The 26,837-nt window shown below is 46.3% G+C and overlaps 2 protein-coding genes across 3 annotated transcripts; one reads left to right on the forward strand and one right to left on the reverse strand.

The window, feature by feature from the left end:
* Positions 1-7,118: 7,118 nt before the first annotated feature.
* Positions 7,119-13,892, reverse strand: LOC132583683 (uncharacterized). Of its 2 annotated transcripts, none has more exons than XM_060255307.1 (5): positions 13,774-13,892; positions 12,423-12,584; positions 10,679-10,844; positions 9,464-9,540; positions 7,119-7,412 (listed from the first exon to the last, which is right to left on the reverse strand). In XM_060255307.1, exons 1-5 carry the CDS (start codon positions 13,847-13,849, stop codon positions 7,162-7,164), a joined length of 732 nt encoding a protein of 243 aa, XP_060111290.1. In that variant the 5' UTR covers positions 13,850-13,892; the 3' UTR covers positions 7,119-7,161. The 2 variants fall into 2 exon arrangements, with proteins under 2 accessions (XP_060111290.1, XP_060111291.1); XM_060255308.1 differs by having other exon boundaries at positions 12,423-12,581; positions 13,774-13,878.
* Positions 13,893-22,947: 9,055 nt separating this feature from the next.
* PTH2 (parathyroid hormone 2) lies at positions 22,948-26,150 on the forward strand. Its single transcript, XM_060255006.1, has 3 exons — positions 22,948-23,023; positions 23,111-23,234; positions 24,356-26,150. The coding sequence occupies exons 1-3, from the start codon at positions 22,948-22,950 to the stop codon at positions 24,765-24,767; spliced, it is 612 nt and encodes a 203-aa protein (XP_060110989.1). The 3' UTR covers positions 24,768-26,150.
* Positions 26,151-26,837: the final 687 nt, after the last annotated feature.

The raw sequence follows: 26,837 nt of genomic DNA on the forward strand, positions 1-26,837 counted from the left end.
TAAGGGTAGAAGAAATAGCCTTTTTCTCCCAAGGGAAAAATCAATGCGAGTAAGTGATCGTCCATTCCAGTACATAACAGTTTTTGCATAACTCCTACCAAGTATGTGCTTCCTGCACATAAGATGCACTCCAGGGTGTCAAGTTGACAGATTCAAGAATGAGTCAAAGTTGATACTTATACTACATTTATTGATAATCTGGTACTTTGGCACAAGGCCTCAGCTTTGAGAAGAATGAAACCAATACATTGATACACGGGTTTTAAGATACACTTCAAAGGGATTCCTACGGGGTGGGGGGAAGGAGTGGGAACATTCACACATAACTACAAAGATACTTTCCCAAGGCAGTTTATCTAGCCAGTTGTCCTTGCTTTCATATGCAAGGCTTCCTCCCACCTGAGGCCCTGGGAAGGCGCCTACTACTTCCTTCACACCAATCGCCAGCCATAGAGGGAAGGGGGGTTGACTATAGGTGATACACTAGCAGCATTTGGCTCATCATGATTTTAACCAGGCCTTCCCCTGACAGGCCAAGAACCCAACAGTCTTTGACACAGGGAAGCGCCCAGTTCACAGACAACGGCTCAGTAGCAATTTGAAAGCCAGTTTTCCTGATAATTCTTTATCTGCAATATTGAAGGGGAAGGGGAAGGCAGTAGGAAGTGGCTGGCCAATTCAAATCTTTTTGCTATCATGAACATATATGGATCCAACCTGGATCACAAGGCTGCCAATCCTCAGTTGGGGGCAGGGGATCCTGCAGTTTGGAGGCCCTCCCCCCACTTCAGAGTCATCAGAAAGTGGGAAGAGGGGGGAGGAAATGTCTGCTGGGCACTCCATTATACCCTATGGAGACCGATTTCCATAGGGTATAATGGAGAATTGATCTGTGGGTATCTGGGGCTTTGCGGGGGGGGACTGTTTTTTTGAGGTAGAGGCACGAATTTTTTTTGTGGTAAACATAATTTTATTGATAACATATGGTAACCATATCCATTAATACCGTCTTTTTATCTATCCCATAGGCTATTTTCTAGTCCCCCCTCCCCCCGTTACTTGACTCCCACCAAAGTTATATACTTAAAATACTAACATTTAAAGGTACCCTTAAACCATAAGAACCTATATTCATATTCTACTTTTCTAGTATTATCGAAATCAAAAAATTGTCCAATATCCTTTTATATTCCATTCTTCTTCTACATAACATCTAAACTTTTTCCACTCCTTTTCATATACTTCCAAATTATAGTCTCTTAAGATTCTTGTTAGTTTGTCCATCTCACTCCATATTATAACTTTTACAATCCAATCCCATTATTCTGGTATTTTTTCTTGCTTCCATAACTGCGCATACATTGTCCTAGCCGCTGAAAGCAAGTACCAGATCAAAGTTCTATCTTCTTTTGGAAATTTTTCCATTTGTAATCCCAATAAAAAAGTCTCTGCTATTTTCTTGAATTTGTATCCCAAGATCTTTGAAATTTCTTATTGAATCATCTGCCAATACTTTTTTGCTCTTTCACAAGTCCACCACATATGGTAAAAAGAGCCTTCAAGTCTTCTACATTTCCAACATCTGTCTGGCATCTTTTTATTGATCTTTGCCAATTTTTTAGGAGTCATATACCACCTATACATCATCTTAAAACAATTTTCTTTTATACACTGACATGTTGATAATTTTATAGAGTTCTTCCAAAGATACTCCCATGTATCCATCTGTATTTCTTTATTTACATTGATTGCCCACTTTCTCTCGGCTTGACTTCGCGAACGAAGATTTAAGAAGGGTGCAGTAGTCCACGTCTGCTGCAGCCTCGCTGGTGGCTGACAAGACCAATGCGGGACAGGCAGATCCGGCCACAGTGGCTGCAAGGAAAAGCTGCAGTTGGTGCTGTAGCAGTGCGATTCTTCCTCAATCTCCTTTTGTCCTCAAGACCAGCTATGCGTGCGTTCTCAAAGGAAGAGACAGCCTGGTGGATGGTATGCCTCCATGCTTTGCGATCTGAGGCTAGGTCAGACCACTGGTGATGGTTAATGCAACAGGTACCAAGGGATTTCTTCAAGGAGTCCTTGTACCTCTTCTTTGGTGCCCCTCTATTTCGATGGCCGGTGGAAAGTTCGCCATACAGAGCAATCTTGGGAAGGCGCTGGTTTTCCATCCTAGAAATATGCCCTGCCCAGCGCAGCTGCGTCTTCAACAGCAGTGCCTCGATGCTTGTAACCTCCGCCCTCTTGAGGACTTCAGTGTTGGTCACAAAGTCACTCCAGTGGATGTTGAGGATGGTGCGAAGGCAGCGCTGATGAAAGCGCTCAAGGAGTCGCAGGTGATGACGGTATAAAACCCATGATTCGGAGCTGTAGATGAGGGTTGTCATCACAACCGCTTTGTAAACATTGATCTTTGTGCCTTTTTTCAGATGCTTGTTGCTCCACACTCTTTTGTGCAGTCGGCCAAATGCACGGTTTGCCTTTGCCAGCCTGTTGTCCATCTCCTTGTCGATCTTGGCATCTGAGGAGATGATGCACGCCAAGTAGCTGAACTGCTGGACTGTCTTCAGAACTGATTCACCCACAGTGATGCAGGGAGGGTGATAATCTTCCTGGGGTGCAGGCTGGTGGAGAACTTCTGTCTTCTTCAGACTAACTTCTAGGCCGAATAGCTTGGCAGCCTCTGCAAAGCAGGACGTCATATGCTGCACAGCTGATACCGAGTGGGAGACGAGTGCAGCATCATCAGCAAACAGTAGCTCTCGGATAAGTTTTTCCATTGTCTTGGAGTGAGCCTTTAGTCGCCTCAGGTTGAACAGGCTGCCATCAGTGCGATAGCGGATGTAGACACCATCGTCATCATCTAGATCTACTGCGGCTCTTTGAAGCATCATGCTAAAGAAGATCGTAAAGAGAGTTGGCGCGAGAACGCAGCCTTGCTTTACACCTGTGCCTATTGGGAAGGGCTCCGAGAGGTCGTTGCAGTGTCTGACTTGGCCTCGCTGGTCTTCATGTAGCTGGATGATCATGCTGAGGAACCTTGGGGGACATCCTAAACGTTCCAAGATTTGCCACAGGCCTTTCCTGCTAACGGTATCGAAAGCTTTGGTAAGGTCGACAAAAGTCTCATATAGACCCTTGTTCTGTTCTCTGCATTCCTCTTGGAGCTGCCTGAGAACAAATACCATGTCGGTGGTGCTCCTGTTAGCTCTGAAGCCACACTGGCTCTCTGGGAGGAGTTCTTCTGCAATGGTGGCACCAGTCTGTTCAGGAGTATTCTGGCAAGGATTTTGTCTGCGATGGAGAGCAGGGTTATCCCCCGGTAGTTGGAGCAGTCTGACTTTTCCCCTTTGTTCTTGTGTAGAGTGATGATGATTGCATCGCGAAAGTCCTGTGGTAGTTTGCCTTGTTCCCAGCAGGTGACAAGTACTTTGTGAAGTGTGCTATGTAGTACTGTGCCCCCATGCTTCCAGATCTCTGGTGGGATTCCATCAACTCCCACTGCCTTGCCACTTTTCAGTTGCTTGATGGCTTTAACAGTCTCTTCTAGGGTGGGGATCTCATCCAACTCTGTTTTCACTGGTTGAAGTGGGGTAAGGTGGATTGCTGAATCTTGAACTACGCGGTTGGCACTGAAGAGAACCTGAAAATACTCCGACCACCGGTTCAGTATGGATGCCTTGTCTGTGAGGAGCACTTGGCCGTCTGCACTACGCAAGGGACTCTGAGCCTGATATGATGAGCCATATACTGCCTTCAGGGCTTCGTAGAACCCTCTTAAATCACCAGTGTCTGCACACAGCTGGGTTCTCTCTGCAAGCTTGGTCCACCACTCATTCTGAATGTCTCGAAGCTTACGCTGGAGGTTGCTACATGCAGCGCGAAAGATTGCTTTTTTCCTGGGACAGGAGGGCTGAGCAAGATGTGCTTGGTAGGCAGATCTCTTTTTCGCTAGTAATTCTTGGATCCCTTGATTGTTCTCGTCAAACCAGTCCTTGTTCTTCCTTGTGGAGAACCCGAGGACTTCTTCAGAGATCAACAGGATGGTAGTTTTTAGGTGTTCCCAGAGTGCTTCTGGAGAAGGGTCTGTGGGGCAACTGGGGTCCTCAATTCTTGACTGGAGTTTTGCCTGGAAGGCAGCTTTAACTTCGGCTGACTGAAGGCTGCCAACCTGAAGCTTCCTCCGAGGGATACCTCCTCTCCTGGGTGTGGGTTTAAAGTGAAGACGGAGATTGCAGCGTACAAGACGATGATCCGTATGACATTCCGCACTGGGCATTACTCGGGTGTGTAAGACATCTCGAAGGTCTCTCTGGCGCACCAGAATGTAGTCGATAAGGTGCCAGTGCTTGGACCGTGGGTGCATCCAGGTTGTCTTCAGGCTGTTCTTCTGCTGAAAGATAGTGTTGGTGATGGTGAGCTGGTGCTTCGTGCAGAATTCTAGCAGGAGGCGCCCGTTATCATTGCAGTTGCCAATGCCGTGTTTGCCAAGTACTCCTTTCCAGGCTCCCGAGTCTTTACCTATTCTGGCATTGAAGTCGCCAAGGATGATCACCTTGTCCTCTGTAGGGGTCTTCCATACGAGGTTGCGTAGATCAGCACAGAACTTGTTCTTTTCTGCAGGATCTGCTTGAAGGGTTGGGGCATACACACTGAAGAGTGTTGCATGCTGCTTGTTTTGAAGTGGGAGGCGCATGGACATGATGCGATCTGAGTGACCTGTTGGCAGGTTTTTGAGTTTGGAGGCAATGGAGTTCCTGACCATGAAGCCAACGCCAGAAAGGCGGCTCTCAGCCTTTGACTTACCTGACCAGTAGAGGGTATAGCCAGCACCATGTTCTTGAAGACTACCTTCCTCAGGGAAACGGACCTCACTGAGAGCTGCTATGTCAATATTCAGCCTGAGAAGTTCGTGGGCAACTAGAGCAGAGCGTCGTTCAGGGCGACCACTGTCTACTGTGTCAAGCATGGTTCTGATGTTCCAACATGCAAGCTTTAGTCTTTGCACACTTTGTGAGGCAGGTGCATGCCTTTTCTTTGTTGTTATTTTTTGACCGCAAGTAAGGATGCCCGTTGACCGCGGCTAGCCAACTGGGGTGGGGGAGACGAGCTTTGTTTAGGCCACCTTTTCTAGGCCCCTCTCCATGTGGAGCAAGCAGTGCTGTCCCTAGATAAGGCTGCTTGGTCATTCAGGGTGCTGCCGAAAGATGCTTTCGTCTCCGGGTCAGCATCAGGCGACCAATACCCTGAACCGCCTACATGCAGGATCGGGACTGCGGCTTCCAGTGGCATCTTCCACCTGCTGTTTCACCCCTTGCCCATCGCTGCAGGACTTGGTGTGTTGTGAGTTGTGGATGTGGATATGCCCTTCAGGCCTGCGCAGAGGAATTTTTAGGTGAAGCACAGTGTGCGTGGTACTGGCTCCACCCTTTCACCTTGGGGTCATCTGCCATGGCCCAGTAAGCCGGAACGCCGGCAGCGAGTCCTCCAGGTGGTAGGTGTTACATTAACGAGCTCTATCTGCCTGGGGTTTGATGTTAGAGTTTTCCTTCTCTTGGCTGGTGAGGTTGGTGAGCCCAGCCTGCCCATCCGGTTATACCGCCGGACATTCGGTCGCACCATGACGTGGCAAACTCTGTGAGAAACGGGGGGGGGGACCAGCGGGAAGGTGTTGCCACGGATGCAGTAATGCAGGAGAGGCCATTGCAGTGACCATCTGCCAGGCATAGCCGGACAGTGACTACGCGGCGTTCACTACACCGGGAAAGGAGAGGCTATGTATTGTGCATACACTTTCCCTGGGGGGGGCAGGATACCCAAGAGGGAGCCCACCCCTCCCCCCACCCCACTTAATCATTTGAGATTTTACTACCTCATCTTCCGTAGACCATTTTAACAGTAACTTATATATTTTTGAAATTAATTTTTCATTATGTCCAAGCAGAACTTTTTCCATTTCTGTTTGCTCATGTCTTATTTTTTCAGTTTTGATATTTTCCACCAGGCTTTTTATTTGTTGCATTGAAACAATCATATTTTTTATTCAACTCCTCAGCAGTTTTCAATTCTATTTTGCCACTTTGTATTTTTAGTAATTGATTGTATGACAACCCTCTCTCTTCACTGGTTTCAGCTGTTATTTTTATTACTTCTGCTGGCACTATCCATAATGGCTTTCTCTCATCACCATATTTATTGTACTTCATCCATGTATTTAACAAATAATTTCTGATATAATGGTGAGGAAAAAAAATCCATCTTTTTCTTCCCATAGTACATTTAAACCGTTTTCGCACACAGCTCACCTTGGAGCCACGTCCCTCTTCGCTGCGCAGTGTCTGCTCGGATTTCCCACCATCTGTGCCGGAGGAGCAGGAAGAGCCGCGGCTTCTGCATCGCAAATGGAAATCGTTAAAACCCAGTTTCCATTTGCGACGCAGAAGCCGTGGCTCTTCCTGCTCCTCCAGCGCAGATGGTGGGAAATCCGAGCAGACGCTGCGCAGTGAAGAGGGACGTGACTCTGAGGTGAGCAGTGTGCGAAAACGGTTATAAGCATGCCAGCCAAATTTATTTCCAGGAGCTTCCAACATTAAAAGTTTTTTTATTCAACAGCGTCATCCAGTCTTTTATCCATACTAAGCAAACTGCATCATCTTAAATCTGGTAGCTGGAATCCTCCTCTCTCTTTAGCACATTAAAATGTGCCCATACAAATTCTGAAATCTTCATTTGCCATTTATTAAATTGTTTGCTATCTTTCACAATCAGAATGGTTTGAAACAAATATATTATTCTCGTCAGAATATTCATCTTAATTGCAGCTATTGCACAAAATTTTCAGCATCCAGTGCCTCTCCTCAAAACACCCCAGAAGCCCCTGAGACACACATTGAAGGCGTAGAGCATCTGCTTTGCATGCAGGAGGTCCCAGGTTCAACCTTCAGGGAAAGGGATCAGGTATTAATAATGCAAAAGATCTCTGTCTTAGTCCCTGCAGAGCTGCTGCCAGTCAGAGCAGGCAATACTAACCTTGATAGTAGAAAGCAGCTTCCTGGGCATGTCCAAAAGCAGATTCCTTTCAATACACAACAGGTCACAAAATAGCCAGCTGAGAGCCTCAGAAAACTGTAAGTCACATTTATTAGGCTACAGTCAACATATTTGTCAGATGGGTCTAGGGGATGGTGATCTAGCTAGACAGGAAGATTCTGATCTGCCGGGGCTGGATTCCATCAAGAACGACATGGTGGGATTCTGACTGATCAGGCTGAAGGACGGTGGCCTCACAATCAGGGCTAGTCCAGCAGCTCCCAAGAGGAGAAACATCGTAATGGTTGCTAGTGCCGTGATGAGCACCATCCCGGTGGAGTGTTTTCCAAAGTCAACGTCCATGGTGCGGAAATCATGGGGCATGTCTAAAATGGGGGGAGAAGAAACAGGGGACGCCTTTCATCCAAGGAGAACAGCATCATACTTATGCCAAGGGGTTAATTAAAGGAAAGGGCCCTTGCATTCTCAGGAGTTCATCATCCAGGTTTTTTTCAACATCAGGAACATGTGTTTTTTTAAAAAAAAAAGAAAAACCAAACACTGTAAAGTAAGTAATCCAAAAAAGATCAAGTCTGCTTCAATACAGATATTCAGGGCCCTGAACTAGATAATCCAGGCAAACCCGATCTCATCAGATCTCAGACGCTAAGCAGGGTCAGCCCCAGCTAGTATTTGGAAGGGCGACCTCCAAGAAATACCAGGGTCACGACACAGAGGAAGGCAGTGGCAAAGCTACCTCTGAATGTCCCTTGCCTTCAAGCCCCACTAAAGGTCATCAAATGTCAATTTGACAGGGAGGTAAAAGAAAGACATTGGGGAAGGGGGCTGCAGTTCAGTAGCAGAGCATCTGCTTTCCATGCAGAAGGTCCCCAGCGTCTCTGGTCAAAAAGGGTCATGGGAATAGGTAGGGTTGCCAACAGAACTAGTAAAACAAATTGTTCTGTCCTTTAAGAGAGGCTTGATGGGATGCCATTTACCTACATGTCGGGTTGTTAGCTGTGGGTTGGAAAATTCCTGGAGATCTGGGGAGGGGAAGGTCTGAGGAAGGGGTGGATCTCCACTGTGGATGAAGCCACAGAGTCCACCCTCCAAATCAGCCAGGCAACCTGATCTCTGCAGTCTAAAAATCCATTGCATATTCCAGGAGATTGTCATGCCCCACCTGGAGGCTGGCAACCATGCCTACACGCCATGAAAAGCTTAAGTTACCCATCTCTACACATTTACTAAAGGGAAAGGACATTTTTCTCTAGACTTGTTCACATGGCAACCATACAGTACTTTTTAAATTAAAAAAAGGAACACACCAATCTAACCATTTTTCTTACTACTGTATTGTTAATTGATTCCCAGGACTTTTTTTGAAGAGAAAGCCCAGCAGAAACTCATTTGCTTATTAGGCCACACCCCCTGATGCCAAGCCAGCTGGGACAGCATTCCTGTGTGTTCCTGCTTTAAAAAAGCCCTGCTAATTCCCAAAGGGTCAGGTTCCCATAGTCCCAGATGGCTACAACTTTTGTTTAATGTGTAGCAACCTGATACTACAAAGGAGTCTGGAGAGCAAATATTAGGGCAGGGGTCTTCAATGTAGCACCCATGGGTACCATAGTGGCCACTGACATCTTTCCTGGTGCCCATCAAGTGTTTTCAGAAAGTGGTGGAGCCACCCCCCTCCATGAGGGTGGGAGATCCCCAGCCCCTCCCCCAATCAGCTGGTTGGCAGGGAAACTTAACTGGAGCAGGAGGGAAGCCTAGGCTACATTGCTGGTGACTTGGCAACATCACAACATGCCAATGTCATCATATCAGCAACATCTGGGTGACACTGGTATTTGGGGAAAACCCTATGGCAGAAGTCATTTTCACCAGAGTTTTCCCCCAAATACCAAATTGTTGCCTGGGCGTCCCAGCATGATGACATCACTTTTAGTACATACCAGAATGATGTGGCCCATCACCAGCCATATAGCCTGGGCCTCCCTCTCACTCCTGATAAGTCCTCCTGCCATCATTCACCGGTTGCCAGGAGGGACCTAGCAAACCTAGGCAGAGCCAAGAGGCAATTTTGCCCAGCAGTGCTTCTGACTGGCCACTGGAAATCTGCTCGGTTGTGCAGATTAAAACACATCCAGATAAACAGAGATTACGCCCTAAATATTAAAGAGTCACTACTGGAGCTATACATAACCTTGCTCCCTGATACTTTGCAGTTGGTTCCACCTTCTGCAGCAGCCATTTTGTGCTTGGCTCCACCTCCTGCAGCAGACATTTTGTTGTCGCGTCCACAACCAGTGTCAGAATTCTAGACGCGCCTACAGACTCAAAAAAGGGCAAGAGCCCCTGCATTAGCACAGCCTATATTCCTCTTTCCAGTGCTTCTCCTGGATCAAAGCTCCCCCTTTTCCCCAAATCTCACCCCTTGTACGGAAATCCTTGGACCAGCCAGCTACAGCCAGCACAGAGTGGTCTTTATTGCAGAGAAGGTATCTGATCCTGTAGGAAAGATAAGAGCAGGTTTCAAGCAATTGAAGAAGCTACCCAACACATACCCCTCTTGCTACTTATACCCCTGCCCTTATCCAAGAGAACACTGGAATCCTAGCATCCCAGCCCTTGCAACCTTTCACACAAGCCAGTTAGTGTGGAATTGTCAACAGGGCCAACAAGCAAGTCCAAGAAGCTAATAAGGCTTCCCGCTGGTGATATTGCCTCTTAACCATGGGTGCCCAATTTACTGCCTCTGAATGTGGAAGTTCCCTTTTGTCTCCATGGCTGGTAGCCACTGACAGGCTTCTCCTCCATGACATCCTTTAAAGCCCTCTAGGCTTGTGGCCAGCACTACCTCCATCGGCAGTGGAATGCCATCATTTGTTAATTGAGCAAAGTAGAATTTCCTTTTGTCTGTCCAGAATTTGAATGGATTAGGCTGGGAAGCAAAGAGGGGGGGAAAGAAAACAGAAGGGAGAAACAGAACTTTTGCTCAGTGGGAATGCCTTCTTCTAACCAATGAGAAGTATCTACCGAAGAAGCACAGTGTTGCTGGCTCAAGCAACACTCTCTGCTCCTCCCAACTCTGTCCAGGAGGCAGAACACTTGAATCTCTGTTGCCCCCGTTCCCTAGCAATTTTTAAAAGCAACACAGCAAGCGGTGCATGCTCAATGAGACTTCCCAGATGCATTCTTTTCATGTAAGTTCAGTCTTCCTTTTGATCGCCCTAGCAACTCCACCCATCACCAGGTTTGTTTCGCTAAAGGTAAAGGTGTGCAAGCACCAGTCCTTTCCGAGTCTGGGGTGACATTGCTTTCACAACGTTTTCACGGGGTGTTTTGCCATTGCCTTCCCCAGTCATCTACACTTTCCCCCCAGCAAGATGGGTACTCATTTTACCGACCACGGAAGGATGGAAGGCTGAGTCAACATGGAGCTGGCTACCTAATCCCAGCTTCCACTGGGATTGAACTCAGGTCATGAGCAGAGTTTAGGAATGCAGTACTGCAGCTTTACCACTCTGCGCCATTTGGCTCTTCTGGTTTAGCTACCTGCATCCAAATGATACCATTGCCTATGAATAAGACATTGGCCATGATTAACAACTTGCCCACAAGGCTACCCCTTTCAAAGGCCTCTCACCTGTACATTCGACCAGGAAGGACAGCTCTCATACAAGTATCATTGAGGCAAGCTAGGGAAGGCCCCATCTCACAAGCATGGTCTCCCAAGTCCAAAGACTGCACCATGGTTGGGCTGCAAATGGGTATAGGAAACCTCTGGGTGGCTTTGTACACACTGTCATCCCCTAGAAGAAGAAGGAGAGCACAATCCTAAACACTGTTCCCTCTAAGCTGAGTTAGTGTGAGCTAGCTCACAGACTTTTAGCCTTGAGTTCACACATTTTTGTCTTAGCTCAGGAAGGATAACCCCAGAGCAAACTAATTTATGCAGTGGCCAAATCAGTCACTCACTAATGCCACTAGATCACAAAACAGAATTTTTGCTTACAAAACTCCACAGCTTAGAAGAAGCATTGATCCTAAGCAGGCCATGTCAGAAGTCTGTGCCACCTCCTTCAGAGGGGCTTATTCCCTGGAAGCTCAGCAGCTAAAACCACGATCCAGCCAGTCTTTTTAGAACCCAGTAGCAAATCAGAATTGTCTAGAAAGCTTTTCGGATATACAGAGACACAATAAGCTGCTTAGCAGACTGTGGGTCCATCTAACCTAGCACTCCAGGTCCCAATTGGCAGAGCAGCTGTCAAGCAGGCGGATTCAATGACGAGTTGAGTTGGATACAAAGACTACGTTTATTGATAGACCGCTACTTTGGCTCAAGCCTTGGCTTGAGAAGAATGAAACCAATACATTGATACACAAGTTTTAAGATACACTTCAAAGGGATTCCTACGGGGAGGGGAAGCAGGGGAGCGTTCACACATAAGGTATCAAAACTACATACATTCCCAGGGCGTTATCAGGCATTCGGCCTTGCATCGCCCAGATGGCGCTTCCTCCCGCAGGAGGATTCATGGGAAGGTGCTGATTGCTTTGGTCCCTATAATTAACAGTCATAAAACAAAGAGGGGCCAGGAAAGGATAATAAACTAGCAGCATTTGGTTCTGTATGATCTTACCCAGGCCTGCTTGTGACAGACCAGGAACCCATCAGTTATTGATCAGAATTAGCCATGCTTGACAGCAGCCATGCAAGGGAACTGACACAAGTTTAGTCAGTAGAATGTTCCAGAAAAGAGTCAAAATGAATATCAGGGTTCCCACTAAACTGGTACTCAACAGTACTTCTCTTGGAACCCACCAAGCTTTCCAGAAATAAATGGTGCCATTCAGGGATTTTTTTGTAGCAGGAACTCCATTGCATATTTGGCTACACAGCCCTGATGTAGCCTATCCTCCAAGAGCTTACAGGGCTCTTAGTGCAGGGCCTACTGTAAGCTCTTAGAGGATTGGCTACATCAGGGAGGTGTGGCCTAGTATCTAAAGGAGTTCACAAAAAGCCCTGGTGCCAGTGTGAGATAGAACTTGTTATCTTTCAGATAAAGAAACTTTCCACTGGAGAATCAGAAAGACTGTTAGTAAGTACCTGGGTTTTTTCCTAGCCAGTGCATGGTTTTGTTCCCGTTCACAATTTCCTTCTTCCTAACAGGTACAGGAAGGGAAGAATTCCTTTTGGCTCTGCCTCCAGAGGCAGCCATTCTGGGTTGGACTCCACCTTCTGTGGTGGCCATTTTGAGGTGGTGCTTACCATCCTTTCACAAAATCCCAAAGGTGCCCACACTTTCAAAATGTTGGGGACTTCCTGGTATAGACAAAAATCTTCCCACAGTTTTTCACATGCTCCATCCCAACCCCCAACTTCATACCTTCAAGTTTCACCTGCATCTCTATGGTGGCTGTCTGCCAGGTGGCCAGGCTATGATCCAGGGTTTTATCATACCAGAGCTCATACAGGCAGTAGGGAGGGCGGAACCAAAGCACGGTTGAGAGCAGGGAATCTCGGTGGTACAAGGAAATCGGATAATCTTCTAGATAGTAGGCAAAACAAAAGGAGAATTAAGGAACCTATCCCTCGGTCCCCTCTAAGGATCAGTCTCCAATCAAGCTCACAAGATATACTGTTAGATCCAACTCTATATGTACAAATCCACATCCTTGGGCACCACATTAACCAATTGTCAGGGCTGTGCATATAGTTGCTAGTAAGTTATCCCAACACATTTGCAATCATTGGCCAATGCACTGGAAGGACAGCCTCTTCATAAAGCAATGGGTAGAACACAGACTATCGGTTTAATATTTTTTGCAGAGGGGAGAGCAGAGTACTTTTATTTAAAGTTGAAAATTCTAGAAACCGACCCTATATCCCCATAAGAGAGAGCCAAATTCCTTCTTGTATATATTAACAGCGAAACAATCCAGGTCACCATTGCAATATGGCTCTACTCACATCATACTCCTAACAGGCTCACTACCTGGAAATGCACTCCTGCCTGAACAGAAGAGGAAACAGAAATGCAATAAGTACAACTATTCTCAATATAAATATGTAGCGGTGCAGAAATCCTCATCAATGGAGCTTCAAGTTGCAACATTTTAAAGCGGCAAACTGAGGGTTGCCATTCGCTAGCTCCCAGGTGGGATCTCCTGAAATTACAACTGATCCCATGCAAATACTACCCAGACCAAATGTTCTCTCAGTTTGTTAATTTCACTATCATGTCATTGGATTCTAAATTTGTCCCACTTTGCATTCTTAACCACTGCCCACCAGCTATAAGTAGCTTTGCTCACTGTACCCCATTCCATGGTCTGATGAAGTATGCATGCATACGAAAGCTTTCATTCTGAATAAAACTTCATTGGTCTTAAAAGTGCTACTGGACTCCTCCTACTTTGTTCTACTGCTTCAGACCAACACGACTGCCCACCTGGAACTGATCTCCAAACAACAGAGTTCAGTTCCCCTGGAGAAAATATATGCTTTGGAAGGTGGGCTCTATGGCATTCTGCCCCACTGAGGTCCCTCCCAGACTCCACACCCCAAATCTCCAGGTATTTCCCAACCCAGAACTGGCAACCCAAGGGAAACCTAACCACACATTTAAAAGGTAAGATATATATTTCAGTCGCCAGGACTGCAAGTATCCCTAGGGAGATGAAGGGCAATTATTCTCTATTCAACCATTGCCACAATGGCCTTTCTAAGCCACTCACCTAATGCCAACAGGGAAGAAGATTCAAGAGGAACTAAGAGGCCCACACAAAATAATAATACCACCACCTCCTTCATCCTTGGCCAAGCAAATCTCAACTAAGATCACAGATCCTCTTGTAGCTAATTGGAGGGGGGTATTTAAAGGAAAAGAGATTTGATTGTGAATGGCAGCATGATAAATTGTAAAAGGGGAACTACTTGAGGCCATCTGGGATTACTCAGAACTCATTCGGAGTTCCACTGAACTTATTCTCAAAAAAGTGTGCATGAAATCTTAGCCATTGACTTGCCAATTGCCTGGAGAGGGGGAAATGTCCTGTCCCTTTAATAGAGACTTTAATGAGATGTTATTTACCAATGAAATGAAAAGCTACAGCTGCCTATTTCTGCACATTAAGCCTCTCTATTAAATGGAACAGGACATTTTTCTCCAAGTCTGTTGCCATGTTTACCTTCTTGCATGTAAGTCCCCTTGAAGCCACTCGTTCTTAGTTCCAGAGAAGGAAGTAAGGGTGCCTCAATCTGGATAGCTCCGGCTAGCCAGATCTTGTCAGATCTCAGAAGCTTAACAGAGTCAGCCTTGGCTAGCATTTGGTTGGGAGACTTCCTTGGAATACCAGGGGCATGGCGTGGCGGCAGGCAATGGCAAGCCACTTCGGAACATCACTTGCCTTGAAAAGCCATCGGGGTTGCCAAAAGTCAGCTTGGAAAGGAAAGGTCCCCTGTGCAAGCACCAGTCGTTTCCGGCTATGGGGTGACGCTCTCACAACGTTTTCAGAGCAGACTTTTTATGGGGTGGTTTGCCATTGCCTTTCCCAGTCATCTACGCTTTCCCCCCAGCAAGCTGGGTACTCTGGGGCAGATTGGAACTGTCTGGGGCAGTGATGCTCTGTATTCTTGGTGCTTGGGGGGGGGGGGGGCAAAGTGGAAGGGCTTCTAGCCCCACTTGTGAACCTCCTTTTTTTTTTGGCCAATGTGTGACACAGAGTGTTGGACTGGATGGGTTATTGGCTTGAGCCAACAAGGCTTCTCTTATGTTTTTATGTATTCATTTTACCGATCTTGGAAGGATGGAAGGCTGAGTCAACCTCAAGCCAGCTACCTGAAAACCCAGCTTCCACCGGGGATCGAACTCAGGTCGTGAGCAGAGCTTAGGACTGCAGTAATGCAGCTTTAACACTCTGCACCACGGGGCTCTTTTAAAAGTCAGCTTGACTTGACTGCAAAAGGCCCCCCCCCCCATTAAATTCTAAGAGATCTATAGGACACATAGGATTACCAACCCTCAGGTCAGACCTAGAGATTTCCCACAACTTCAGGCAACAGATATCAGTTCCCCTGGAAAAAAAAATGGTTGCTTTGGAGGAGGTGCTCTCTGGCATTTTATTCCCTGCTGAGGTCCCACTCCTCCCCAGACCCCACCCCCCCTCTCCAGGTCAACCCCCTAATCTCCAAGGTATTTTCCACCCCAGGGCTGGTAACCTTGGGAGCAATGTTTCCTCTAAACTGTAGAGTCTTGAGAGCAAAAATTTTACTTTGTGAGCTACCGGCATTAAAGTTGTGAGCTACTGCATAAATTAGGGTGCTCTGGGGTCATCCTTCCTGAGCTAAGACAAAAATGTGTGAGCTGGAGGCTCAAAATCTGTGAGCTAGCTCACGCTAAGTTTAGAGGTAACAGTGCTTGATACTGAGGGAGTTTAAGTAGTCTTTTAAGGAACTATATACAAATGACCCAGGGGCAAAATATAGCCTTTCCCAATACATGCTAAGAGAGCTGGCAGGGAGCAGGTGTAGACTGAAGGAAAGTTGCCAGCAGGATGGGAAATTGTCTCACTTTTGTCCCTTTAATGTGAGCAGTGGAGTGGGGTGAGGTGGGGGGCTTGATGTGCAGAAATTTCTAAATGGCTTTATTGATTCCTTCATTTGTTTGTTTTAGTACTCACATGGAATGGGCAAGGAATCACTTGCTAACTGAAGCCATTGAAACCTTAGTTAAAGGGATACCTACAAGGACCATTTCAAAACCTGACACCCTTAGAATGACCCAGATGGCAGGAAACAACGAACCATCTCCAGTCTCAGGCAGGGACAAGCAGTGGGAGATCCCTGAGCCCCTGGGAAGCTTCCTGCCATGCCAGCCCCCATCACAGGAATGGCCAAATTTACTTATGTTTGCTATAGTGGTTAAGAGCGCAGACTGTAATCTGCGAGAATAGAGTTTGATTCCCCACGCCTCCACATGCAGCCAGCTGGGTTACCTTGGGTCAATCAATGGTTCTTTCAGATCTCTCTCAGCCCCACCTATTTCACAGAGTGTCTGTTGTGGGGAGAGGAAAGGAAGGGGATTGTAAACAGCTGTGAAACTCCAAGTGAAGGGCAGCATATAAATCCAATCTCTTCTTCTTATTCTCCTCCTCCTCCACTTCTTCATTCAAGATGGGTATGAAAGGCTCTTCAGGCACATACAATGGTTGTGTTGTTTGCTAAAGTCTACCTTCTAAATATTTTCAGAAGAGGGCAACATGAGGACATGCAATTTAGAGTTGCCAACTTGGAGTTTGTAAATTCTTGGGGATTTGGGGGTGCTGCCTGGGGAGGGTGGAGTTTGGGGAGAGGAGAGAGTTCAACAGGAGTATGAGACCACAGAGTGCAACCTCCAGGGGAACTGATTTCTGTAGTCTGGAGATCAGTTGTAATTTCAGGAGAAATCCAGGACCCACATGGAGGCTGGCAACCCTAAAACCTCTCTTCATCTCTGTGACCGATGGGCATCAGCAAAGAGTTGCCCTCATACAGCTGCATGAGGAGAAAAGGAAAAGGAAAGGTTCCCTGTGCAAGCACCAGTCATTTTCAACTCAGGGGTGACGTTGCTTTCACAACGTTTTCATGGCAGACTTTTTACGGGATGGTTTGCCATTGCCTTCCCCAGCAAGCTGGGTCATTTTACCAACCTCAGAAGGATGGAAGGCTGAGTCAGCCTTGGGCCAGCTACCTGAATCCAGCTTCCGCCAGAATCGAACTCAAGTCATGAGCAGAGAGTTCAGACCACAGTACTGTAGTACTGCACTCTGCACCATAGGGCCACTACATGAGGAGAGGGAGGTGCCAAATCATACAGGGGGAGTGCCATAGGAGCCCAAAAGTCTTCCTCTGACCTCTGAACTATCCTTGTTCTGCAGAAGAAACACAAACAGCTTGTGAGGCACACCATGGCCATACCAGGAAAAAGTACAATTCAGGCCTGACATGTCAGGAGAAACAGGAGGGGAAAGAATCAGGATGTGGGAGAAATGACTATTCTGCTCCAGAGCAAAGAAACAGGGGTGTCATTTTTAAATTTGTTTTTAACTTTGCTATTAGAAAACTCGCACAGCAAAACTCAAGCTGGGACAGAACCTTTCTCTCTGATGCGCTTGTAGGGGACTTTGTCCTTGGGACAGTATTCAAAAATGATGGTACAGCTGTCTTTGTCACTTCATCAGGATTCTAAAACGGCTTTCATTGTTCTCTCCTCCATTTTAACCCTCACAACAACCCTGTGAGGTAGGCAAGGCTGAGAATGTGTGAGTGGCCCAAGGTCACTCACTGAGTTTTCATGGCACAAGTGGGGATTTGAATCTGCTTCTCACAAATCCTAAAATAAGAACATAAAAGAAGCCATGTTGGATCAGGCCAATGGCCATCCAGTCCAACACTCTGTCACACAGTGGCCAAAAAAAAAAATGTATATGTATATATACATATACACACACACATATATATACACACTGTGGCTAATAGCCACTGATGTAACTCTGCTCCATATTTTTATCTAACCCCCTCTTGAAGCTGTCTATGCTTGTAGCCGCCACCACCTCCTGTGGCAGTGAATTCCACATGTTAATCACCCTTTGAGTGAAGAAGGACTTCCTTTGATCCGTTTTAACCTGATTGCTCAGCAATTTCATTGAATGCCCACAAGTTCTTGTATTGTGAGAAAGGGAGAAAAGTACTTCTTTCTCTACTTTCTCCATCCCATGCATTATCTTGTAAACCTCTATCATGTCACCCCGCAGTCGACGTTTCTCCAAGCTAAACAGCCCCAAGCGTTTTAACTTTTCTTCATAGGGAAAGTGTTCCAAACCTTTAATCATTCTAGTTGCCCTTTTCTGCACTTTTTCCAATGCTATAATATCCTTTTTGAGGTGCGGTGACCAGAATTGCACACAGCATTCCAAATGAGACTGCACCATCAATTTAGACAGGGGCATTATGATACCGACTAATTTGTTTTCAATTCCCTTCCTAATAATTCCCAGCATGGCGTTGGCCTTTTTTATTGCAATCGCACACGGTCTTGACATTTTCAGTGAATTTTCTACCACGACCCCAAGATCTCTCTCTTGGTCAGTCTCTGCTAGTTCACACCCCATCAACTTGTATTTGTAGCTGGAACTCTTGGCCCCAATGTGCATTACTTTGCACTTGGCCACATTGAACCTCATCTGCCACGTTGACGCCCACTCACCCAGCCTCAACCCTTTGGAGTGCCTCACAATCCTCTCTGGTTCTCACCACCCTGAACAATTTAGTGTCATCTGCAAACTTGGCCACTTCACTGCTTACTCTCAATTCCAAATCATTTATGAACAAGTTAAAGAGCATGGGACCCAGTACTGAGCCCTGCGGCAGTCCGCTGCTTATCGTCCTCCACTGTGAAGACTGCCCATTTATACTCACTCTCTAACCGCTACACCACACTGTCTCTCAATAAACAAAGTAAAAATAGTTGAATAAGTAAACCTTTAAGTACATTCACACAGGACTCTTCCAGCAAGTTTCTGTATGTTTTCTTGACCAACTTGGTGCAAAAGTGTATGTTTTATTGCATTTCGTTTGGGTGCTTAGACCTCTTTTGTCTTGAAAGTTTGTGTGCGTGCGTGTTAAGCTAAAGATCAAATGCCCACACTCCTCCACCAGAGCATCTGGGGTGGCCCACAACTCTGCTAATTTATGACAGTGATCTTCTAGCTAGTTTTGCATCTCTGATCCCAAGGCTCAATTAGCTGTATCCAGGGTCAGCTCTGGCAGCCGAGATGCTATCGATAACTTCAGAGACACCACCTTCTCGCTTTCCCTCCTGCGACAACTGCAACTGAATATCTAATTAAAACGTTAACAGACAAACACTCAAGGCACGTTAAAAATATGTTTTTTTAAAAAAGAAAATAGCTGTCACTTGGGTCCTTCCACTCTAATCAGATTTGACAACCTCCAGGTGGGGCCTGAAGATCTCCCAGAATCACAACTGATCTCCAGACTACAGAGATCCGTTCCTCTGGAGAAAATGGCTGCTTTGGAAGGTGGATTCCATAGCATTGTAGCCGGCTGAGATCCCTCTCTTCCTGAGGTTGCTAACCTCCAGCTATGGCCTGGAGTTCTTCTGGAATTACAACCGATCTACAGATGACATAGATCAGTTCCTCCGGAGAAAAATGGCTGCTTTGGAGGTCGGAGTCTATGGTATTATACTCTGTGAGGCCACATCCCTTCCTAAAACCTGCCTTTCCCAGGCTCCATCCCCAAATTTCCAGAAATTTCCAAACCCAGAGTTGCCAATCTTATGACCCTTAATGAAATCCTGCCTCCTCTACCTCCAAAATCTCCAAGAATTTCCCAGCCGAGCTGGAAACCCTAACTTTTAATCCACTCCATTCATAGAGAGCTCAGAAGCCCTCAGAATCTATTCCTCTTCTGTTTCCCTAGGCTCTAAACTACCAAGTACCAGTCCGTGATTGTTACCTTACTTTTCCTGTCATGTGTCAGAAAGAGTTTATACACTCCAGATCTAAAGACCTGCTTGCATACCCTTGCTTATTACATGATACTTCCAATTTCTGTCTCAAAACTGTACCAAAAATAGGGGGTAAAATCTACATAAATGAGGTGAAAATGGTGGATCCCTCCATGCTGATGGAGATTTGAACAGGATACAATGCAGCCCAGCCTCTGTTTTCCATGCAGAAGACCCACGTCCAGATAGCAACTCCAATTAAAGAATGAGAACCACTGGGGAAAATCAGGTTGGTCTGAAGCAGCAGAACAAAGTTTGAGGCCAGTGGCGCCTTTGAGATCAACCCATTTTTATTCAAGGTATAAGCTTTTGTGTGTATGTGTGCACTTGTACTCTCTGGATCAAACTTTGTTAAAACGTTAGTGTAGGATCTGGGAGACCCAGGTTCAAATCCCTACTCTGCCATGGACACTTGCTGGGTGACCAGTCCCACACACTGAGCCTCACCTTTGATACAGGGTTGTTGTTACAGGATTGATGAAAGGAAGGAAAGGAGAACGATGTTAGCCACTTCAGGTCTCCACTGGGAGTATATAAATGATGTAAATCTGTAATAATAGAACCACCTGTCTGTCTGTCTGTATTAAACTAGTGTTTAATAGTCAGTGCAATAGGTCTCTCTCTCTCTGAACCAAGCTACTTGGTGTATTGCACTAAATGATTGATTCCTACCTTTCTCTTCAGTGTGCTGCACATAGATGAAGTCCCCTTCTTCTCAAACAAAGGACTTCCCAAACGACAGAGGCGCAGAAGAGCAGATGTGCAGATCTCTTTTATTGTTTTTTCACATTAACGTGGGGAGGAGAAAACAAACCATACACCCCGTTCTCCTCCGAAATTCTTCCCCATAGTCACAACATCTTATACCTTTCTGTAAACAAAGGCCAACTTAAAGATTGGCTACTTTGAACACATATATAATACTTTGTTAAGGCAGGTTAGTGCAAATGATCAAGATTAGTGCATTCTCTTTGGCACTCTGTCCGTGCTCTAATGCAAATCTGAATATACGTCCAACAAGTGGGTACCCAAAGCAGCATTCAACATCATTCTTCCTGTCTCTGTCCTCACAACAACCCTGTGAGGAAGGCTAGCCTTACTTGCCCAAGGTCACCCAGTGAGTTTCCACAGTAGACTGGGGATTTGAAAACAATTCTGTCAGACCCTGATCTGAACTTCTAACCACTACACCACCCTGGCAGTCATCAGATGAATAGTAGTCAGATCTCCAGGAGTGTATGTTGGCTTCTCAAAACAGCCATTCAGGATCCCCCAGTTGCCAAGCACCATCTCATTGTTGCCTTGATGTTCCTGGGAGGGAAGCTGTTGCCGTTTCACAAGATCCCAACTCACAGTTTACATGCTGTTGAAGTCTCAGTGCACACTCCTTGGCACCACCCAGATGGCCAATTTGTGGACTCCATCTTGACATATGACCTTAAGAGTTGGTTACAGCCAAGGAGATGCTTTTTTCATTTCTCTACAGAGGGACAACTCTCCTCCTACTATGGCCACAGCATGCCTGAACTTTATGTTAATGAGGCCTTGTAGAAATAAGACCACCTGCCGCCCACCCTCCATCGATAGCCTGTGAGTCACATCTTGGCGTAGGAGAGGACTTCATTAGTGGCAATGTTGAACATGACCTTTCCAGGGGGGTCAATTGGCTCCAAAAGAGATGCTTCAATAATAGGAAACAAAGGGGAAGCGGGCAGTCAGATTTCCCCATCTTGTTAGTATTAACATCATTTCCGAAGATGTGTTATTTTGGAGGGAAATGAGAGGTTATTCTGGCATTTATGTCTGACTTTTACAGTGATGCGCCTGACCATCCCTTGGCAACAGCCTTTCTCCCTCCTATCTTTGTGGGGCAAGATGGGCAATGGTTAGAACGCTGAGCTAGGCCTCAGGTAACAGTCTCAAACCTGTACTCAGCCACAAAGCTCACACAAGGTTATGAGGATAAAATGGAGGAGGAGGGCCAAAGCAGCTGCTAACATTAGTTTTCCCTGCATTTTATCCCAACAAGAGGTCTGTGAGGTGGGTTAGTAGGGTTATCAGCAATATGGAGGGGAGGGGGGGGAAGAGGCTTAATGTGTGGGGCACTTGAGGCAGTTAATATAACTTGGTAAATAACATCCCATTAAGGAGATTCCCCCCCTTAGGACTCAGATGAGCAGCTTCTTGCTGGATTGTGGCCTTTACTCTTTACCGGATGCTGGTCAGGCTGCCAGCTCTCAGTTGGGAAATACCTGGAGATTTTGGGGGTGGAGCCTGGGGAAGGCGGGGTTTGGGGAGAGAAGGGTACAATGCCACAGAGTCCACCCTCCAAAGCAGCCACTTTCTCTAGGGGAACAGATCTTGGGCATCTGGAGATCTCCAGTTGTTACCTGGAGTTGGCAACCCTAATACACAGGACAAGAGGTGCCTTTTTACCTCAAAGTCTGAACTGTTGAATAAGCTTGAGTCTACCCAGATAAACCATTTTACAACAGATTATGCCAAAGCTACCCTGAACATGAACTAAAAGCCTCCTCACCATGTGTCAATTTAGTTGAGTTAGGGTTGCCAGCCTCCAGGTGGGACCTGGAGATCTCCAGCTTTTACAACTGATCTCCAGCTGGCAGAGATCAGCTGCCCTGGAGAAAATGGCTACTTGGAAGAGTGGACTTTATAGCATTGTACCCTACTGAGGCTCCTCCTCTCCCCAAACCCCGCCCTCTCCTGGATCTACCCCCAAAGTCTCCAAGGTATTTTCCAACACAGACCTGGCAAGCTAAGGATAATGAACAAGAACCTTAAAGGTCCTCAGCCATGAAACTTTCCAGGTGACTTTGAGCCAGTCTCTCACTGCCTAGCCTAATTCACAGGGTTATTGAGGGAATAAAATGGAGGCTGGGACTGGGAGAATAAATGTTGCAAGATGCTTTGGGATGGGGGAAAGACAGAACAAAACTGAAATAGAAAGGGGCTCCCCATCTTATCCATGTATACATTTCTTTTCTTCCATTTTTCCTTCCTTCGCTCTTCTTACACTGTTCCCTTCTGTTTACTTCCATCTTTGATCATTGGATCTTTCTGTCCTGCATATTTACGCTTTACAAACAAGAAATCCTTCTGTTTTCTGAACCTCTGCCATTAGAACTCCCCCCCTCCCCCGCTGTCACTTCATTTTACATCCTCATTATTTCCTTGATCTGAGTGATGCAGGGTAATCCATTCCTCCTTTCCTGCTTAAAGAAAATGGTTCGCCTTTCCATTGATTGGGACCCCAACGCCTCCACCTGCCCCCAACACTGAGCTTCTTGTTTGCGTCACAAGCAAAGATGCAGAGGTATAAATGCCCCTGCAGGAGGTGGCGGAAGGGGGACACGGACTTTGGCTACCAGAAAACTTGACTGTACCCTCACCTGCTGGTAAGGAGCCCTGAACAATCAGAGGAAGAAGAAGCTATGCTGTCTGTCCAGGATCAGCCCTGACTGCATGTTTTTTTCTCCTCCTAGGATCAGGGGTGATGGAACCTAAGATCAGAAGTGGTAGAGGCCTCTGGCTCATCAGCTTCTTTCTCAGCTCATGTGTACTGTTCTCCTCGGGGGCTTTACTTCCCAAGCTGCATAATTCAGGCCGGTAAGTGAAGGGTGGTTTCTCTTTCCTTTCCTGATAACACCCAGAGAACTGGAGAGAGCTCAGGAACATGACCGAGGTCCTGCAAAGAGTCTGTGGCAGAGAAGGGACTTAGAAAGAGGCTCTTTCTACCAAGCAAGTTGTACAATCATGTAGATAGTGGGGTTTTAAAAGGGGGAATTCACATTTGCACACTCCTTTCTAATAACTTCCCACCCTGGTTTCCATTCTTTGGCTGCCAGTTTTGTATCCAAAAGGAGTTTTCATTGGTTTCCTGTTTGGGAGATTATAATTTCAGCATACCTGTAGGAAACTCATAAACCAGTCTGAAAGCCCACAAACATTTATTCTTCTCTTCTGTCAAAGGAGAGGCTGGCCTGTTAGGAGAAACAGAAAGGGCAGGAGGTTCATATAGAGAGTTGGGCATTTTTACTGAAATGTTTGGTCATTTGTTGGAAAAGCTGAATATTTGGGGGTATGATCCTGGCTGGGAAGGCCTGGGTAGAGTGTGTGTGAAGTGCAAGTGCAATCCTCAACAGCATCCTACCTTTCTGAATCCATTGAAGTCAACGGGCTTAGAAGGGTATTCATCTGCACAGGGTGGTGCTGTGAGTGGTAGGGCTAGAGCAGGGGTGGCCAAACTGTGGTTTGGGAGCCATCTGTGGCTATTTCACATATATATTGTTGGCTCTCGAAGCCCCCACCGCACAGTGCTTGGAGAAGGCATCTCTCTCTTTAAATCACTTCTCCAGGCCAAGCCAACCAGTGACGTGAAGAATGCATTTAAAGTTAAAGTTGCATTTAAAGTTTAAGTTGCTTTCTTTCCACCTCTCCCATCTATTTGCTGGTTTGGAGGATGGGCTCCATGGCAATATACACTGCTGAGCCCCCTTCTCTCTCCAAACCCTGACCTCTCCATGCTCTACCCCCAAATCTCCAGGAGTTTACCACCCCAGAGTTGGCATCCCTAGGGCCAGCCTTTGGGGAATAAATATCTGAAAGACATTTCTTCAGTGACAAACTCCACTCAAAGCAACATAATCCTCTTCCCATTGCTCCAGCCCACCTGATCCCAGTGTCTGTTCAGAAAACCAAAGTTTCTTTCCCTCTGCTTTCTTTCCCAGCTTGCTTTGGAAGCACGATGTATCACAGAACCCTTCAACAGAGAGCGGTGTTAACCTCAAAGCCCCCCTTGTCCCCTGGGGGAGCCGCATCCCTTCCATCACCCTGCGTGACTGGAGCCTCAAGTGGACATCTTCTGATGTCACTGCTCCACAGCATGAAGAGAAAGACGACAAAGGGCAAAACAGGAAGTCCCGCCCCTGGGACCCAGTGAGACAAGAAGATGCGCCTTCCGAACGTCTAAAGATGGCACTGCTCCCACGGAGTTGGATGCAAGGTTGGGGTGGGAAACGAAGCCTCGTGGTAGCAGATGATGCCGCCTTCCGGGAAAAAAGCAAGATGCTGACAGCTATGGAGAGGCAGAAATGGCTCAACTCCTATATACAAAAGTTTTTGGTGGTGAACTCTGAGTAAGTGGGAGTGGTGGTGGGGAATGGCAATGGGGAGGGCAATGAGGGTCCAGCTAGTTGTATCACACCAGTCGCTGAAACCCACCAAGAACTAGATTGCTGTATCAAACATTGTCATAAATTGAAGATCAGCCTCATATCTTCCCCTCCCCAGTTTTCAGACCCCTTCGAAAGCTTTTCCATCTCTGCCGTAGTCCCTTTCCATACATGCAGTTATTTATTCAACTACTTTCTCTTCTGCTAAGATATGCAAAGGGCTCTTTCCCCACAATGAGGACAGAGAGAGAGGCTTGGGGCAAGCCCTCTTCTTGTTCTGCTGCTCACTACATTGCCCAAGCCAGGCAGGAGAAAATGAGGGCACCAGTTGAGCCACCTAGAAGAGAGCTCTACTTGGGCCTCTGTTGCTGTTAGTACTGGGAAATCAAAGCTGCTATGCCTCAGCCTCTTATATAGCCACCATTTCCTTCAAAATATAGTTTTTGAAAAGGGAATTGGTAAATCGTGATAGCATTATAATGATCTATTGCCGTAATATATGAGTCCCCAAGCATTTGCTTTAGAAGGGTTATCTTATGTTCTTATGTTCTATTCCAAAAGGCATGTTTCAAGACTGCAGCAAAGTGGGCAGAAGCACAGAAGCAGAATGAACAGGGGATGATGACATCCTATAGATTCTGCTCAAAATAATGCTGCAGTAAGGAAGGCAAAGCAGAGCAAAACATTTATGCGGGAAACAGCCTTGGAGTTAAAGAGCTAGTGTGGTGCAGCCGTTCTAAGGGCTCTTGTGGGGACACAGTGAAGGAGGATTGTATATGCCACCCTAAGCTTCTGGGAAGAAAGGTGGGGTTAAAATGTGTTATATCAAGAAACACAGTCTGTGTCTTAGCAAATGACTTCTCTGAGCACACCTAGTATAGCTAGCTAGCTCTTAAATAGGTGAAAAATAGAACCCCTCTTAATAATAAGTTGCTGAAAGGACATCGAAAGTACAAAAAATCCGTCAGGTTCAAAAGTTTTGGCAAATTTTGAGCAAAAGATGCACTTCAAAGCAGAACTGCAGCTAACTGCAAAGCAGCAGTCTTAGAAGATGAAGCACAGAAAAAGTATTACCATATAATCCATGAATTGAAGAACCATTGCCTCTTCATTATGTGTCAAGACTGGGGGCGGGGGGGGAAGACTGGAATTTTTACTGCAGAAGCATCATGAAAGGTGTTTGAAACAGCAGTTGTTCTTGGTTTTCTGTAAGGGGAAGAAACCCCCAAATTTCTAGGGTTAGATCAGGGTTGTAGGATACCACTCAGGGGTCCATCCCAAGCCCTGTTGTTGGAGCACGTGCTGGGAGTTCTGAATTAAAATTTAATCCTCATGAGAACTCCAATTCAGATCAGAGCTGTGGCTGCTGAGTTTCTGCCCTGAAGTAGTCCTGGGGAGCTGTTTTCAATCCTATTGGGGAAACATGTATAATCCATCAATACAGCTATGGGGCAAATAGCAGCACCCAAGGGCCCTTTTGGGGGAGGAGGCTTAAGCCCCTCTCCTCACCAGCCATGATCGTACTCTGAATTGGGGCCCCCAGGTCTGGGAATTAAGTTGGAACTTCCAGCGTGGAACTTCCAGATGATGCCTGGTAAACAGTACCCAGGGAGTGAACTATGAGGTCCCAGCTCCACATTTGCAAAATCACAAATATGGTTGACACTTTAAAAGCTCTAAACCCCAAAGGAAGCTTTTGACCTCCTCAAATCATATGTCCCCAAACTCTGAAGGTTCTCCTCTGAAAGGTGACACATACTGGTGCCTGGTCTGAAGTCTGATTGAATTAGAGCACTCTCAGGACAAATCTAGAAACCAAGATCTGGAATGGGTGCTAATGTATGTCCCCCCACAGTGAAGAGTCCCTAGAATCTGCAGGTGTACAGTTTGGAGTGGTCCAAAGCCTACTTTGGGTGCAGCTGGCCTCATTTCCATCATCTTGATTTCTTCTGCACACACTGGTGTATGGTGTGTAGCTTTCGTGTGAGCACTGAGGCTTTGAAAGGCAAGTTTTTTAAAAAAGGTTTCACTCATCTTA

Source organism: Heteronotia binoei, chromosome 15 (assembly GCF_032191835.1).
Source record: "Heteronotia binoei isolate CCM8104 ecotype False Entrance Well chromosome 15, APGP_CSIRO_Hbin_v1, whole genome shotgun sequence".
Classification (NCBI taxonomy): Eukaryota; Metazoa; Chordata; class Lepidosauria; order Squamata; family Gekkonidae; genus Heteronotia; species Heteronotia binoei.